The 13,727-nt window shown below is 46.6% G+C and overlaps 1 protein-coding gene across 1 annotated transcript; it reads right to left on the minus strand.

The window, feature by feature from the left end:
* Positions 1–9,157: 9,157 nt before the first annotated feature.
* LOC125544214 (putative carbamate hydrolase RutD) lies at positions 9,158–11,322 on the minus strand. The gene is made up of 5 exons (XM_048707815.1): positions 10,940–11,322; positions 10,432–10,842; positions 10,216–10,305; positions 9,654–9,721; positions 9,158–9,523 (listed from the first exon to the last, which is right to left on the minus strand). The coding sequence occupies exons 1-5, from the start codon at positions 11,222–11,224 to the stop codon at positions 9,388–9,390; spliced, it is 990 nt and encodes a 329-aa protein (XP_048563772.1). The 5' UTR covers positions 11,225–11,322; the 3' UTR covers positions 9,158–9,387.
* Between the last annotated feature and the right edge of the window lie 2,405 nt (positions 11,323–13,727).

Here is a 13,727-nt window from a genome sequence, read left to right on the forward strand (position 1 = left end):
ACAAATTCGTCGTCGTCGAGGCTTGCCTCATCTTCGGAGGGAGGCATATAATTATCGTCCTCGACCTCTCCGTCTGCCGCTCTCTCATGAGGGCTGGCTTCTCCATCCTCCTGTGCTAAATCTTGCTGGAGGGGGTTTTCTTCGGCACTCTCCGGAGTATTATTTTCTCCCGTGCTGGAGTCACCGTATTTTTTTTGGCGGGATTTTGAGCGGTGCCGCTGACGCCGGCGCTTAGTCTGTTTCTTGGAGGGGTCATCCTCCGTTGTTCCATCGCCATCTCCTTTTTTGGGTTTCCACCATGTATATGTCGTATGACGAGGTGGCTTTCCAGGGCCCGATAGGCGTTGGTTCTTCATCGTCTCCTGCATCGGCGTCCATACCATCGATGTCTTCGGAGTCGAAGTCGAGCATGTCGGTTAGATCGTCGACAGTGGCTACAAAGTGGGTGGTGGGCGGGCTTTGAATTTCTTCATCGTCCGTATCCCAACCTTGCTGACCATAGTCCGGCCAGGGCTCTCCTGGTAAAGAGAGAGACTTTAGTGTCTTCAGAATATCGCCGAAAGGCGAGTGCTGAAAGATATCCGCGGCAGTAAACTCCATGATCGGCGCCTGATCGGATTCGATCGGCAGGGGCGCGGAGGGTTCGGAGTCCGAAGAGGAGTCCGGCTCCTCGGAGTCATGAGTCTCGTAGAGTGCGGGGCTGGTGTTCGGCTCGATCGCCGTTGGGATCGCAGCCCCCGAGGCGGTGTCCAACCACCCATCCTCGACCGGCGCAACTGGCTCTAAATTAAGGGTCGAAGCCGATGCGGGTGCGGCCTCCAGGGCACTGTTCGGCGGCAGAGCTAGATCATGCTCGTCGGGACAGCGCGGCATGCTCGGTAGTGGCTCGAATCCATCGAAGATCAAGTCCCCGCGGATGTCAGTCGTGTAGTTTAAACTTCCAAATCTGACCTGACGGCCAGGTGCTAGCTTTCGATCTGCTCCAGATGGCCAAGTGAATTGGCCCGCAGTGCGAAGCCGCTGAAGACGAAGATCTGTCCGGGGAGGAAGGTCTCACCCTAGACTGCATCGCTATTGATGATCGTAGGAGCCATCGAGCCTGACGGCGACGACACAGAGGAACTCTCAATGAAAGCACCAATGTCGGTGTCAAAACCGGCGGATCTCAGGTAGGGGGTCCCGAACTGTGCCTCTAGGCCGGATGGTAACAGGAGGCAAGGGACACGAAGTTTTACCCAGGTTCGGTCCCTCTCGATGGAGGTAAAACCCTACGTCCTGCTTGATTAATATTGATGATATGAGTAGTACAAGAGTAGATCTACCACGAGATCAGAGAGGCTAAACCCTAGAAGCTAGCCTATGGTATGATTGTTGTGTATGTTGTCCTACTGACTAAAACCCTCCGGTTTATATAGACACCGGAGAGGGTTAGGGTTACACAAAGTCGGTTACAATGGTAGGAGATCTGTATATCCGTATCGCCAAGCTTGCCTTCCACGCCAAGGAAAGTCCCTTCCGGACACGGGACGAAGTCTTCAATCTTGTATCTTCATAGTCCAGGAGTCCGGCTGAAGGTATAGTCCGGCTATCTGAACACCCCCTAATCCAGGACTCCCTCAGATGGCAAAGTGAACAAAGGTATATTTGATATACATGTTATTGATGTGTACCTTACTAATGCTCATAGTAGCGCATGGGTATTTGATACTGGTTCCGTTGCTCGTATTTGCAACTCGAAACATGAGCTACAAAATAAATGAGGATTAGCTAAGGACGAGGTGACGATGTGCCTCGGGAATGGTTCCAGGGTTGATGTGATCGCCGTCGGCATGCTACCTCTACATCTACCTTTAGGATTAGTTTTAGACCTTAATAATTGTTATTTGGTGCCAGCGTTGAGCATGAACATTATATCTAGATCTTTTTATTGTGAGACGGTTATTCATTTGAATCAGAGAATAATGATTGTTCTATTTATATGAGTAATATCTTTTATGGTCATGCACCTTTGATGAATGGTCTATTCTTGTTGAATCTCGATCATAGTGATACACATATTCATAATATTGATGCCAAAAGATGCAAAGTTGATAACAATAGTGCAACATACTTATGGGACTGTCGTTTAGGTCATATTGGTGTAAAGCACATGAAGAAACTCCATGCGGATGGACTTTTGGAATCACTTGATTATGAATCATTTCATACTTGCGAACCATGCCTCATGGGTAAGATAACTAAAACTCCGTTCTCCGGAACAATGGAGCGAGCTAATGACTTATTGGAAATAATACATACTGATGTATGCGGTCCGATGAGTGTTGAAGCATGCGACGGGTATCGTTATTTTCTAACCTTCACAGATGATTTGAGTAGGTATGGGTATATCTATTTGATGAAACGCAAGTCTGAAAAATTTGAAAAGTTCAAAGACTTTCAGAGTGAAGTGGAGAATCATCATAACAAGAAAATAAAGTGTTTTACGATCTGATCGTGGAGGCGAATATTTGAGTTATGAGTTTGGCCTTCATTTAAGACAATGTGGAATTGTTTCACAACTAATGCCACCTGGAACACCACATCGTAATGGTGTGTCCGAACGTCGTAACCGTACTTTATTAGATATGGTGCGTTCTATGATGTCTCTTGCCGATTTGCCACTATCGTTTTGGGGTTATGTATTAGAGGCAACCGCATTCACGTTAAATAGGGCATCATCTAAATCCGTTGAGACAACACCGTATGAACTATGGTTTGGCAAGAAACCTATGCTGTCGTTTTTTAAAGTTTGGGGATGCAACACTTATGTCAAAAGGCTTCAGCCTGATAAGCTCGAACCCAAAGCGGAGAAGTGCGTCTTCATAGGATATCCTAAAGAAACTATTGGGTACACCTTCTACCACAGATCCGAAGGCAAGATCTTTGTTGATAAGAATGGGTCATTTCTAGAGAAGGAGTTTCTCTCGAAAGAAGTGAGTGGGAGGAAAGTAGAACTTGATGAGGTAATTGTACCTTCTCTTGAATTGGAAAGCACCACATCAGAGAAACCCGTTCCCGTGATGCCTACACCAACTAGAGAGAAAGCTATTGGTAATGATCATGAATCTTCAGATCAAGTTACTACTGAACCTCGTAGGTTGACCAGAATACGTACCGCACCAGAGTGGTACAGTAATCCTGTCCTGGAAGTCATGTTGTTAGACAACGACGAACCTATGAACTATGAAGAATCTACGATGAGTCCAGATTCCGAAAAATGGCTTGAGACCATGAAATCTGAGATAGGATCCATCTATGAGAACAAAGTGTGGACTTTGGTGGACTTGCCTGATGATCGGCAAGCCATTGAGAATAAATGGATCTTCAAGAGGAAGATGAGCGCTGATGGTAATATCATTATCTACAAAGCTCGACTTGTCGCAAAAGGTTATTGACAAGTTCAAGGGGTTGACTATGATGAGACTTTCTCACCCGTAGCGATGCTTAAGTCTATCTGAATCATGTTAGCAATTGTCGTATTTTATGATTATGAAATATGGCAAATGGACATCAAAACTGCATTCCTTAACGGATTTCTTAAAGAAGAGTTGTATATGATGCAACCAGAAGGTTTTTTCGATCCTAAAGGTGCTAATAAAGTGTGCAAACTCCAGTGATCCATTTATGGACTGGTGTGAGCATCTGAGAGTTGGAATATATGCTTTGATGATGTCATCAAAGCATATGGTTTTATACAGACTTAGGAAGAAGCCTGTATTTACAAGAAAGTGAGTGAGAGCTCTTTAGCATTTTTGGTGTTATATGTGGATGACATATTACTGATCGGAAATGATATAAAATTTCTGGATAGCATAAAAGGATATTTGAATAATTTTTTTCAATGAAAGACCTCGGTGAAGCTGCTTATATATTGGCCATCAAAATCTATAGGGATAGATCGAGGCGCTTAATAGGACTTTCACAAAGCACATACCTTGACAAAGTTCTGAAGAAGTTCAAAATGGACCTATCAAAGAAAGGGTTCTTGCCTGTGTTGTAAGGTATGAAATTGAATCAGACTCAAAGTCTGACCACGACAGAAGATAGAGAGAAAATGAAAGTCATTCCCTATGCCTCAGCCATAGGCTCTATTATGTATGCCATGTTGTGTACCAGACCTGATGTGTGCCTTGCCATAAGTTTGGTAGGGAGGTACCAAAGTAATCCAGGAGTGGATCACTGGACAGCGGTGAAGAACATCCTGAAGTACGTGAAAAGGAGCAAGGCTATGTTTCTCGTTTATGAGGTGACGAAGAGCTCATCGTAAAAGGTTACGTCGATGCTAGCTTCGACACAGATCCGGATGACTCTAAGTCACAAACTAGATATGTATTTATATTGAATGGTGGAGCTGTCAGTTGGTGCAGTTCCAAGCAGAGCGTCATGGTGGGATCTACGTGTGAAGTAGAGTACATAGCTGCTTTGGAAGCAGCGCATGATGGAGTCTAGATGAAGGAGTTTATATCCGATCTGGGTGTAATACCCAGTGCATCGGGTCTAATGACAATCTTTTGTGACAACATTGGAGTAATTGCCTTGGTGAAGGAATCTAGGTTTCACAAGAGAACCAAACACATCAAGAGATGCTTCAACTCCATTCGTGAAAAGGTCAAGGATGGAGACATAGAAATTTGCAAAATACATACAGATCCGAATGTGGCAGACCCATTGACTAAACCTCTTCCGCGGGCAAAACATGATCAGGACCAAGACTCCATGGGTGTTAGATTCATTACTATGTAATCTAGATTATTGACTCTAGTGCAAGTGGGAGACTGTTGGAAATATGCCCTGGAGTCAATAATAAACTGGTTATTTTTATATTTCCTTAATCATGATAAAGGTTTATTATTCATGCTAGAATTCTATTGACCGAAAACTTAAATACATGTGTGGATACATAAACAAATACCGTGTCCCTAGTAAGACTCTACTAGACTAGCTCGTTGATCAAGAGAGAGTTAAGGTTTCCTAACCATAGACATGTGTTGTCACTTGATAACGGGATCACATCATTAGGAGAATGATGTGATGGACAAGAACCATCCGTTAGTTTAGCATTTGATCGTTCAGTTTATTGCTACTGCTTTCTTAATGTCAACTACATATTTCTTCGATCATGAGATCATGCAACTCCCGGATGCCAGAGGAATACCTTGTGTGCTATCAAACGTCACAACGTAACTGGGTGATCATAAAGATGCTCCACAGGTATCTCTGAAGGTGTCTGTTGAGTTGGCATGGATTGAGATTGGGATTTGTCACTCCGTGTATCGGAGAGGTATCTCTGGGCCCTCTCGGTAATACAACATTAAAAGAAGCTTGCAAGCAAAGTGACTAAGGAGTTAGTAATGAGATGATGTACGACTGAACAAGTAAAGAGACTTGTCGGTAATGAGATTGAACTAGGTATGAATATACCGACGATCGAATCTCGGGCAAGTAACATACCGACAGACAAAAGGAATTACGTATGTTATCATAAAGGTTCGACCGATAAAGATCTTCGTAGAATATGTAGAAACCAATATGGGCATCTAGGTCCCGCTATTGGTTATTGACTGGTGAAGCGTCTCGATCATGTCTACATGATTCTTGAACCCGTAGGGTCCGCATGCTTAACGTTTGTTGATGATATTGTATTATATGAGTTATTTATGTTGGTGACCGTGTATTGTTCGGAGTCCTGGATGAGATCACAGACATGACAAGTAGCTCCGGAATAGTCCGGAGGTAAAGATTAATATATGAGATAATAGTGTTTGGTCTCCGAAAGGGTTCCAGAATTTACCGGAAGGGGTTTCGGTTGTTTCCCGAAATGTTCGGGTACGAGAACACTTTATTCGGGCCAAGGTGTAAAGCCCACAAGGCTTTAGGAAGGTGCAAAAAGAAGTTTTACGAAGGCCAGGGGCCAGACGCCAGGGACCTTAGCGTCTGGGGCCAGATGCAAGGACCCTAGCGTTTGGTCCTGGAGTCCGAGAAGGACTCTTGCCTTGCGGGCTAAACCGACTTTGAGGAGGATCTTTCTTGAAGAAATGACCCCGGGGCTCAACATATAAATAGAGGGGCAGGGCTAGCACCCAAGACACATCAAGATTCACCAAGACGTGTGCCGGCAACCCCACCCCCTCTAGTTTATCCTCCGTCATAGTTTCTGTTATGCTTGGTGAAGCCCTGCGGAGATTGTTCTTCACCACCACCGTCACCATGCCGTCGTGCTGCCGGAAATCATCTACTACTTCGCCCCTCTTGCTGGATCAAGAAGGCGAGGATGTCATCAAGCTGAACGTGTGCTGAGCGCGGAGGTGCCGTACGTTTGGTACTTGACCAAGACAGATCGTGAAGGTGTACGACTACATCAATCGCGCTGATAAACGCTTTCGCTTAGCGATCTTCAAAGGTATGAAGATGCTCTTCCCCTTTCGTAGCCATGCATCTCCATGGATAGATCTTGCGTGTGCGTAGATTTTTTTGTTTTTCCATGCAACGTTCCCCAACAGTTTCCACGTGTCCATTTCCTTTATTGTCGGTTTATTGCAATTTTCAAGCTCGGACCATCGATATACAACGGAATTAATAAGATGACCAATGTGGTTTTCGTTGTAGTTTTATATCTTATCGTTCTATATCTTGTGGTTGGTTAATTGTACTAGCTATGTTTATCTTGATGAAACGGGAGTTCCCAGCGCCGTGTGACCCCCACGCCGCCTTGTTGTGGCGACACGGGGGGCGATTCCTAGCGCTGCCACTAGAGATCATACCCGATCTCCTCGTCTTGCCGCCGCCTGAGGGCCTGCCGGCGAAGCCCGAGCGGGGGTCGAGGACAGCGGCGACGGGATGCTCCCCTGAGGCGTCTCTCTTCTTCCCGAGCGTGCGGCGGTCGCGACGATCAGATCTGCAAGGAGACGGGGCTGTGGCGCTCGCCGGCATCTAGCAGCGAGGGTCGGCGGCATCTGAAGGCCCATGTTGGCAGTGGATCGCTGGCTCACGTCACTGACTCGGTTGGGGCGTGCCCTCGCGGCAGATCCCAGTAGCCTGCTCCGGTCTGATCTGCAACTGCCGGGGTCGGCCCCTGATGGACTTGACGCCCACTTCAGCCAGTTCCGTTGAACAGGGATTCAAGAACCGCCACAATGCCTGGCCATCGTGCTATGTCACGGAGCCCATCGGCTCTCTCGTCCCATCGTCCAGAACGGATTGGGCTGGCCGGAGTGATACGGTGCTCCCTCGGATCAACTCTTGCTGATTGTCCTCTTGCGATGTCCCTGCTTCCCGTTGTCCAGATCGGATCGGGGCAAGTCGGAGATCCGACAGCCATGGACCGGGCCGACAATGAAGGCTAGTGGCTTCTGCGCGGTCTATTTGGAAGACTCCATGGTTGTGCAGTTGTGCTGCGATGGTTGTGTCTGCGTGCTCCATCTCCAGTGACTTATCGGCAATGGTGATTAGTCTGGACAGTGGAAGCAAAACCACAACGGATTGTGGTGGTCATCAAAAGAGTTCTCGAGGGTTCCTCATCGGTGGTTTGCTTTGGTGGTGTGACATAATCTACATACCACGGCTTGACGCAGAGGATATGGTTGTGCAGCGGCGGCATTTGGTTTCTTAGCCAAAGCATGTTACTGCTGAGAAAGTGAAAAAGTGGTGGCAACAACACATGATTGACTTAGACGAGCTCCGAGGTGAAAACCTAGGTCTAACCATGTTGGTTATACTTGGCAATGGCGATGTTGTTGCATCGTCACCTTGTTGAAGGCATTGCTCGGATATGCTTCATCTAATTCTTTAGGGTGAAAACCTAGATTCTGACCTTTGAAGGTTGAATCCGGTGACGGCGACGTTTGAGCGTTGCTACCTTCCTGACGGCGTTGCTGTTGAAGAACCTCGTTGTCTTTGTGGTATTATTATGTTGTTGGTGCGGATATGGCCATAGCTGTAGTTTCTCAATGACGGATTTGATCGCTTCGAGTTTTTTTTTCCTCTCGCTTAGGCATAACTTTGATTTGATATGACTTTGCTTTTCCGTAGCGTGTTATGTGTGTGCGTTGGTATTGACCGTGTGCATCCTAGCTATTGAGAGACCGGGTGTGTTCTCATAGTGTTTGTATCCTCTTGATGCTTCATCTTGAATTAATAAAATCCACCCTTTATCAAAAAAGTGTTTATCTTGATAAACATAAGATGTTAGATACCGTTTGGGTGTCTTAAAAGAACAATTTAATTTAGATACATGATTTAGAGGCCATGGTTATGCTCCTTTAAACTCAACTACAAATCATGTTTCTTTTAAGAATGAATCTTTTAACTCTCTAGAATGTATGGTCTCGTATTCTCTATGTCATAAACTAATGCACTTAGGGCATCTCTAACCGACACCTTATATTTTAACTACTTATATGCTCATTTAAACTTAACTCGTTATAGTTTGAGAAGTTAAATGATGACCGGACCTAACCCAACCCTCAAATTTAAGTCCTCAAACGAACTGACCCCACATGAAAGTCTCTCTTCATCTTCTTCCTTTAGACGCGCCCAGCCGGAGAAGCACCTCAGCCGCACACACCTCTGGCATGTCACCCAGCCCTGATCCCGCTGTCGGCGAGGAGTTTTAGAAATAGTGCGCGCGTGTGTGTGCGCGCACGTACTTGTCGTGCTTGGTGTGCGTGCACAATGAGCTAGAAGGCCTTGGCGGGCGGTATTGCAGGCGTTGTAGGACACCATCGAGGCTCTAGGAACACTGCTCGACGATGCGCTAGAAGGCCTTGGCGTTCAAAAATTGGCTACGAAGGACCACGACGACGGAGGAGGCCATAGAGGTGAGCATGCACAGCCGCCGGCGTATGCATAACAACACAAAGCACGATTTCACGAAATTTCTGGCCCCGGCGTGATTCCGACGCCGACAAGGGTCGCTAGAGTTGCGGGGCGTAGGGGATTCCATTTTCTCGGTCACCAGGGAGGTGGAGGCAAGCGGCGGTGGATGAGAGTCAAGGAAAATTGTTTAAGGAGCGGTGCCATGGCCGAGTAAAAATAAGAGAGTAGGGTGGGTCTCAAATTTAACTCCTTCAAATTTTGTCTTCTGACCGTTTGAGAGTTAAAGATTTTGAGGGGTCCACTCTTATTACCTCAATCCGTTATCCACGTATGAAGCATTTCGAGTTGATTTACACAACTGTTTAGCTGCAAAAGAGAAATAGACAAATTGGCCAGTGCTGACTCCATAGGAGTATTATGCATCACACTCACAAATATTATACACGGCCAAACAATCAAACTGCAACAAATGGGACCCCAGTTGTCTGTGAACAAATCAAGCACTCTCCGGGACACGATGGACCTACTAATTTGTCACTCTTTGGAAGCTTCAGCAGTGACGTATGCCAGGAACTCCAAGAGGCGGCGGTTGTAGACGCAGGGCCTCTCCAGGTGCACGAGATGCCCGGCCTTGTCTATGCTCTGCAGCATCGTCTCCTCGCCGAGCTGCCTGCGTACACCCGAAAACCATTTGTTAGTATCTAACCCTCGACTCACACGCTTAGCTTCAGAATATGCTTTGGATTGTGAAGCTAGCTCTAAGTCGTCTGAAATCTCAAGAGCACAGATAGATAGCTTACTCTTTCATTGTCTTGGCGAGCTCTATGTTGAAAATGTTGTCGTTGTGTCCCCAGAGCAGAAGTATTTTCTGCGGCGCAAGGACAAGAAACGTTTGTCAGCAACCTTGGTACTACTGGTAATCACGGGAATTGCTTGGTAGAGTTCTTTCTTCGCTGCTTATATTCTTCACGGATGGATTTGGTGGCTTTGGTGCACCAACTTTGTACTGTATGCGGTAAGCATGTTTTGTAAATTATGGGCTGGTTTGTGTTCCTGTCAAGTTGAACAGGCCATCCGCTTGGGTAAGAGCATTGAAAGCCTTCAGCATATCACCGCCGCTCATGACCCTTATTAACTCCCAACCATGAATACCCATCAATGCTTCTGTGCTCCTGAGTACGTGATCAATTGGACTACTACTACTACGAGTACAAAGAGTCAAACATATCGTGCTGCTGTACAACCAATCGGCAAACTGGTGTACTGTTTTTTTCCCCTATGATATGAAAATGATTTACTAGGTTACTAACTAAGATAGTGTATTTAGTCAGCAAGGGGGTTGAGGACGGTGGCCAAACGCACCTGTGGCAAAACGGGCACGGTGGCGTCTTTGTTGCTGACCACCAAACCTTCCAGCAGCTCTGCTCTTTCCTTGCGGTTGGTGAACATCACCTGCATGGAAATGGAATGAACCCACCACACATCACATCATGCACATCCAAAAACCAAAATAGCTGGACAAATCAAAGCGGAAAATGAATGAAGCTAGTGTTTGATTGAGTAGAGATAGAGACGGACCTGGAGGTAGTCCCTGTGAAGGCGTTCCGGGAACCAGAGTTTCCTGTGGGCGGCGATGGAGAGCAGCGCCTTGAGCCCCTTGACGGAGTCCGGCAGCAGCAGCTCCGCCGACGACTTGACGCCGATCCTCTCCAGCGTGGTCTCGCTGATGGAGTCGGTCATGGCGACGACGGAGCCCGACACCACGAGCGACCGGACGAGGCCCGGGTGCGACTCGGCCATCTTGAAGGCCACCATCCCGCCGTAGCTGAACCCCACCACCGTGCACTTCTCCACGCCCAGCTTGCCCAGCGCTGCCACCAGGCACTCCGCCTGGAACCCCGGCGACCGGTCCGTCGACGGCGACGTGGAGCCGCCGAAGTAGAGCAGGTCCGGGATGTACACGTCGTAGTGCTTCGCCAGCACACCAGCCTACGCACGCACGTCGTGACGGCATGAATTAATTAACTTAATCTCAACGGAAACAGGCCACATCTCACTCATGCACGTAGGATAACAAAGTGCAAACCTGGAACTGCCACGTGACAATGCCTTCGGCCGCGAAGCCGTGCACGAGGACGACGGATGGCCGCGGGGCCTTGGCTTTCGTCTTGCTCTTCTTCTTGGAGGCCGGCGCCGCCGCTTCGGGCGTGATCTCGCACACGGTGGACTTGTCCTTGGGGAGCTTGTCCTTGGGCACCCAGAAGGTGAGCGCCGTGCCGGCGCCGTCCACGTCCACCGTGTGCTGCCGGAGCCCGGCCCTTCTGATCAGGAAGTGCAGCAGCGGCTTCTGGGCCTCCACCAAGTTCACCATCCTACCTCTGCTCCTTCACTACTGGAGTAGTAATAGTTAGTTGTGCGTTGGTGTAAAGCTACGCACAATGCTGCTCCGTGGGAGAGGCAGTATGGGCGGTGATCTTATATAAGAGTGGCAGGCGACCTGGCTGCTGCAGCCGCGTCATAAGGATACTATGCCAGGGAACTTTTCTTCAAGGCATTCATTTCCTTCCGGTGGTAGTTGCAGGTTGTTCTTCTACCGATCTGGGGGAAACACTTTTTTTTAGAAGCAACTTCACTAACTTTGCAGTCCAGTACAGGTACAACTGTCACCAGGACCCTTAGAAAAAGCAAAATTACAACTGAGCCCATGAACTTTACAAAAAACACCCCGGACACGAGTTGTCGAATGTGGTGTGGTCCTTTTTCGAGGCGTCAGCCACATACCAAGATCGCCATCGTCGTGGACTCTACCACCAGGGTTGGCAACCTTGTCGTCGCTTCGAGGCCAACTCATGTCAGGGATGGAAGATAATGAAGCCGAGCCGAAGCCACTTTGCCTCTCCTTTTGACATCATGGTCGGGAGGAATAACTGGAAGCGGTTTAGCCTGATACCGGAGCTCTACACAGCCACCCTTCGGCCAGTACACTCAACTTTAGAGCAATCAAGACCGGCTCGACCATTGAGGCAACATAGGTGGTGTCGTAGCTTCACTTCAAAACGCCGTTGAGACGAGCTCAAATCAAAGCAATGGTACATGCTCCGGATCCACCGCCGAAGACCCATGTCCAATGATCGATCTAAGGAAGTTGAACACTAGATCACCACCTCCTTCTCTTCTACCATGTGAAGGCTAAGAATACGAAGAGAAACAACCTCCAACTTCAACGGATTCTGCTGCCCCACGAGCTTATTAAGGAAGATCACGCCAGATCCATCGCGATAGTTGCCCTACACCCTGGACGACTAGTTTTGCAAGCAGGCGCCGACTATCATGTGCTCGCAAGCGTCAGAGAAAAGCTCTGATACGACATAACGCAAAACTCCCCTAAGGAAACAACTAAACCCAACACTACTATATACACTATCTCATCTTCGACTAGCTATCCCAGCAGAAAAGCTCTAGGAATGGGTTGAGCGCAAGCCTTCCCGGGCCACTCCTAAAACTGGCTAGGAGAAGCGTCTAGATGAGCGCCTTGCTGTCCATCAGACGAAACATGTTGATTTAATGTGAATTATGTTGTGTGTTGTGCTTTATTTTTAGTGGTGTGACCAATGCTACAAACTTACTTGTAAAAAACTCTCAATCACCGGCTCCTCGCCATAGTTGAAAAAAATTATGGATAGCTGCCATTTTTTAATGTGATATATGTTGTGTGTTGTGCTTATTTCAGGGGCATGACCAATGTTGCGAACTTAGACTACCTCTTAACTCTCCAGTAAAAAAACTCTCAATCACCGGCTCCTCGCCATAGTCAAAAAAATTGTGGATAACTGTCATTTTTCAATGTGAAACATGTTGTGTGGTGTGCTCATTCCATTATATATTATAGGAAAATGTACAATCCTATAGGTAGAGATAGATTGGTTAAATAAACAGTATAGTAGGCACAAAAATTGATTGCATAAGATAGATTTGTTCTAATATGCCCTAGAGTCAACAATATTGTATTATTATATTTTTCATGTTCATAATTAAAAGTTTATGTTCTATGCTATAGCTGCTATGATCCTGGAATATGTGATTCAGTGGAAAACTCATATGCACATGTAGAATATTAAACAGTAAAATATGGTTCTGTCTTGCCTCTAAAACTAGCTCAAGTGTTGTTGGTGATCATGTGTTTTAGATCTTAGGATATCGTTAAGTGTAACGATAGTCCTAAAATAACTTTGAAGATATGATGTTGGAAGAACGACCATATTGAATCGACCAAAATTTGTTTGTTATACTTTGAGATACAATCGTTACAAGTCAATTGCTATAACGCGGAGAGTTAACATGTGATTTAGTTCCTTATACCATGAGAGTATCATAGTCACTTCTTATCGTACGATGAACTTTTGGGTTTCTCAAACATCATCTGTAACACGATGATCATAATGACAACTTACAGATTCATCGAAAAGTTTGATAGGGGACTAGATAGATAGATCGAGAGTGGGATTTGCTTCTCCAACGATGGAGAAATATTCTTAAGGGCCTCTCGATGTGAAGACATCCATCATCGTCTGGCCAGACACAAGTGACTATGTCACCGGGATGCCGAAACATGTCAATGAGAAAGAAAAACAAAACTGTTAATGATGACACATGTATAGTGAGCATGTGTATGACTCAAGAGGATACTGATATATCTCACCTCGGGACTTGTAAAGTATTGCGAAGCAAAGGGAATATCATATGATAACCAAAGGTTCACTCGAATGTCATTCATGTACTCATAGCAATCGATATGGACGTCCATGGTTCCATTATCGGTCATTGGACGAAAGGAGTTTTGTTCATGCCCATGTATTAACGAACCTACAGGGTCA

Source organism: Triticum urartu, chromosome 3 (assembly GCF_003073215.2).
Source record: "Triticum urartu cultivar G1812 chromosome 3, Tu2.1, whole genome shotgun sequence".
In the NCBI taxonomy this organism is placed as follows: domain Eukaryota; kingdom Viridiplantae; phylum Streptophyta; class Magnoliopsida; order Poales; family Poaceae; genus Triticum; species Triticum urartu.

What these genes read in the sequence shown, in the direction of transcription:
- LOC125544214 (XM_048707815.1), bottom strand. Translation starts at nt 11,224, where the DNA reads ATGGTGAACTTGGTGGAGGCCCAGAAGCCGCTGCTGCACTTCCTGATC. An exon ending in TTCACAGGGACTACCTCCAG is followed by an intron (nt 10,306 to 10,431) that starts GTCCGTCTCTAT and finishes ATTTCCATGCAG; the next exon opens with GTGATGTTCACCAACCGCAA. An exon ending in CTCGCCAAGACAATGAAAGA is followed by an intron (nt 9,524 to 9,653) that starts GTAAGCTATCTA and finishes GGGTGTACGCAG; the next exon opens with GCAGCTCGGCGAGGAGACGA.